At 46.5% G+C, this 3,536-nt stretch overlaps 1 protein-coding gene across 1 annotated transcript; it reads left to right on the top strand.

Annotated features, from left to right (window-relative positions):
- Positions 1-237: 237 nt before the first annotated feature.
- Positions 238-2,957, top strand: LOC134858962 (transmembrane protein 121). The gene is made up of 2 exons (XM_063875205.1): positions 238-1,065; positions 1,358-2,957. The coding sequence occupies exon 2, from the start codon at positions 1,557-1,559 to the stop codon at positions 2,505-2,507; it is 951 nt and encodes a 316-aa protein (XP_063731275.1). The 5' UTR covers positions 238-1,065; positions 1,358-1,556; the 3' UTR covers positions 2,508-2,957.
- The last annotated feature ends 579 nt before the right edge of the window (positions 2,958-3,536 follow it).

The following is a 3,536-nucleotide window of genomic DNA, read 5'->3' on the forward strand; positions in this document are numbered from 1 at the left end:
CACACAATGTGAAGAGAAGACAGGGATGTGAGAGGGGAAGAAAAAAAAACACAGGGTGAGAGAGAGAAGTTGTGCATTCAGCTAAGCTGCAAAAGGCTGGCTCCTTTTCCCTCCCCCCGCCTTCCTCTACCCCCTGAAAAGTGTTCTGTCTCTCTCTCCACCTCTTTCCTCTCTCCCTCGCTCTGCAGCTGTGGTCTGCTGAGCGTCACCTCCACACAGCAAGTGCCTTTACTTGAGAGGAGAGGAAGAAGGGAACGGAGCGAGGCTGCGAGAGAGCTTATCCCGGGAGTGTTTTTGAAACGCAACAGAGGAGCATCTGACTGGTGGAGTAGAGCGCTGGTGGAGCTGGCAGAGCATGCAAGAGTGGAGACAGGGGAATCCAATGGTGCTGTTGATCCGGGTGTCCCTGGCAAAAGCTGCTTGAGCAGGAGACTGAAAACAGCGCAGCAGCCAGGATCTCGCCAGGGGGGCAGCATTTTACAGCGACAACTGCATGCAGACGGCTGAAACCTACACACACACACGCTGGGAAACACACATGAACTCCACTTTCACTACAAACCACTTCTTTTTCTGAAAGGCACAAACTTGCACAGATACAGAATGGTAAATTGTGGAGGATCCTGGATGATGGAGAGAAAAACTTCTGGAGAAGGAATTATTTTTTAAACAGGACTTAAATGCAGAGATTTTCCCACTAAGAATAACTTTCTCGATTCGGGGAGTTGGAGGTTTAATCCCTCCATCTACGCACAACACCACATAACCTGCTATTCCTAGTTGCAGGAATTGAGAGCGGTCTTTGAGACCATTAAAATGCCTTCTCCTGATTCAGTCTGAGCAGTAAGTGGATTATGACGGCAATATTTTGGGATTTCTTCGCTTGAGAAAGAAAAAGAAAAAGGAGAGAAAAATATCCATGACCGGTGGATTTACGTCTGTCAGAGAAGGAGAGCATCCCGAGCATTTCTGTGGATTACAGATGGGCTTTGTGATCTCCAAGTGCAGTCTCATGGATGATCACTCGCTGCCAGTCATTAGGATAAAGTACAAAGAGGGACACAAGTGAGTATTCAGCTGGATTTTTATCTCTGAAGGCTTAAGCTTGTGTGAAAACAAGGGTGTCGGAGAGGAATCTGGAATGAGAACACATCGCAGCAGCTTTTTTCTTTGTATTTCATTAACAGAAAATCCAACTGGTTGATTAAACTGCTGTGCTGTGTTAGATGAGTGATTATCAGTGTGGTAAGGTAGACTGATTTATTTTATTAATTGTTACAATAGGAATCCTGTATGTTTACAGACCATTTGCCAATGAACATAATTTACTAAATGAGGGGTACGGTCTACCCGGCAGGTGGCTTGGGCACAGGAGGAGATTGATTGAAGTGATCTGTGTGAATCCTATTAATGCATCCTGGACTCTGGCCAAGGCAGAAGCTATGGAGGGGAACACCTCTGTCTAGCAGCCCTATCTGATCTGCACCCCCACTGGACAAACCGAGCACCCTCTGCAACCCCTCTTCAACAACACTCCTCCTCTCGCTCAGACAAGGATGGTACCTCCACCCCCCACCAACAAGCCCCACGTGTGCCTGTCCACCATCCTGATCATGAGCAGCATGGCCCTGATTGATGCCTACCTGGTGGAGCAGAACCACGGGCCAAGAAAGATTGGCATCTGCATCATGGTGATGGTGGGTGACATCTGCTTCCTGATCGTCCTGCGGTACGTAGCGGTGTGGGTGGGAGCCGAGGTACGAACAGCTAAGCGGGGTTATGCTATGATCCTATGGTTCCTGTACATCTTTGTGCTGGAGATCAAGGTGTACTTTGTGTATCAAAACTACAAGGCGGACAGGAAGAGCCTGGACGCTCTTGCGAGGAAAGCGTTGACGTTGCTGCTGTCAATCTGTATCCCGGTGCTGTTTGTGGTACTGGTTGCTATCGACCACATGGAGTATGTTCGCGCCTTCAAGAAGCGTGAGGAGATCCGTAATCGTCTCTTCTGGGTTGTGGTGGACTTGCTGGACATACTGGACATCCAGGCCAACCTGTGGGAGCCCCAAAAGAAGGGGCTTCCACTGTGGGCCGAGGGCCTGATGTTCTTCTACTGCTACATCCTGCTGTTGGTGCTGCCCTGTGTGTCCTTGAGCGAAATCAGCATGCAGGGCATCAACATCGTGCCCCACAAAATGCTCCTGTACCCCATCCTGAGTCTGGTGACCATCAACGTCATCACCCTCTTCATCCGTGGGGGGAACATGCTTCTGTACAGGGACGCCAGGGTATCCGGTATCTTGATGGGAAAGAACATCCTGGCCATCATCCTAAAGACCTGCAGCTTTGTGCAGTACAGGAGACAGTTGCAGAACGCTTCTCCTGCCTTTGGGGTGGAGCTGCAGAAAAACTCAGTGGCCCATGCTCGCCCTGCCCCCAACCCTCCTCAAGTGATCATGCAGGACCAGACGCCCCTCCCCGAGGTGACGACGTGTGAGCACACATGACCCTCAGGAGGCTGGGAGGGCACAATGTTCCAAAACCTTTTTGGGCAAGTGAACACGCATTGATGCTTGACAGCACACAGGACACCGCAGCGGAGGACAGAGAGCAGTGCTTTAACCAAAAGCTGTCATGGTGTAAAACACAGCATCACATGTGACTTTGTGTTTCCTCCTATGAATTCAGTTAACTGTGTATTTTTTCTAACTGTATAAAAGATTTTAAAAAAAAGTCATTACTGCGAGATTAGAGGATATATTTTTGAATTGTATGTGTTGCATTCTAATCTTAAAGTTAAGGGTCTGTGTGCTGTGGTGTGTGTATTTCTGTTGCTCGAATGTCCTTAGTAGTCGAGGGCTTAACATGATGAGCAACTAATGGGAGAATCAGAGTATTGAAAATAGCAGTTAAAGCGTTCTCTTGAAGGAAGTGTGTTTTCTATGTGATTCTTTGATATAAAGTATTGTGTACAACATAAAGGCTTTTCTGCTCTTTCTCTGGCTGTAAAGGCTTTTTTATTCATGAAATCCTGTAAAATGTATTACACCAATTGGGTTCATTTTACTTTTAATCAGTCTTCAGCAATTGCACGTTATTTTCCCTGGTTTACAAAAGAAAACAGACAATGATTTAGTTTGCTCTGGTTCAATTTACATTTAGAGAGTACTTAATTGCTCAAGTGGTGCCTGTGGTATATCTTTTATTTAGAATAGTGATCCTTACCTTCGAGGATGTTTATTTGGAGCGAGGAGGGAAACATTGTGAATAAAATCTCTAAGCAGTTATGAGTAGTTTCATCACTGTAAAGATTGACCATTATGCCGTAGCCATAGGAAATAATACACAGCTAAGGGGCCCCGGTGCAAATAGATAAATGAACCTGAAATAAGGAAACCTGTTTATTATCCTCCTCAGGCGCTCAGTGACTATATATGCATGTGCTTAGTGGCAGATTTCTGTGTAAGCACAATTATTTTGTTCTTCACACAAGGACAAAATGGATACTTTAGTCCAGTAATGTGAATCCAAACAGC

Source organism: Eleginops maclovinus, chromosome 22 (assembly GCF_036324505.1).
Source record: "Eleginops maclovinus isolate JMC-PN-2008 ecotype Puerto Natales chromosome 22, JC_Emac_rtc_rv5, whole genome shotgun sequence".
Lineage (NCBI taxonomy): Eukaryota > Metazoa > Chordata > Actinopteri > Perciformes > Eleginopidae > Eleginops > Eleginops maclovinus.

Bases quoted from the DNA above. Each gene is read 5' to 3' on its own strand.
- LOC134858962 (XM_063875205.1), top strand. From the start codon at position 1,557: ATGGTACCTCCACCCCCCACCAACAAGCCCCACGTGTGCCTGTCCACC.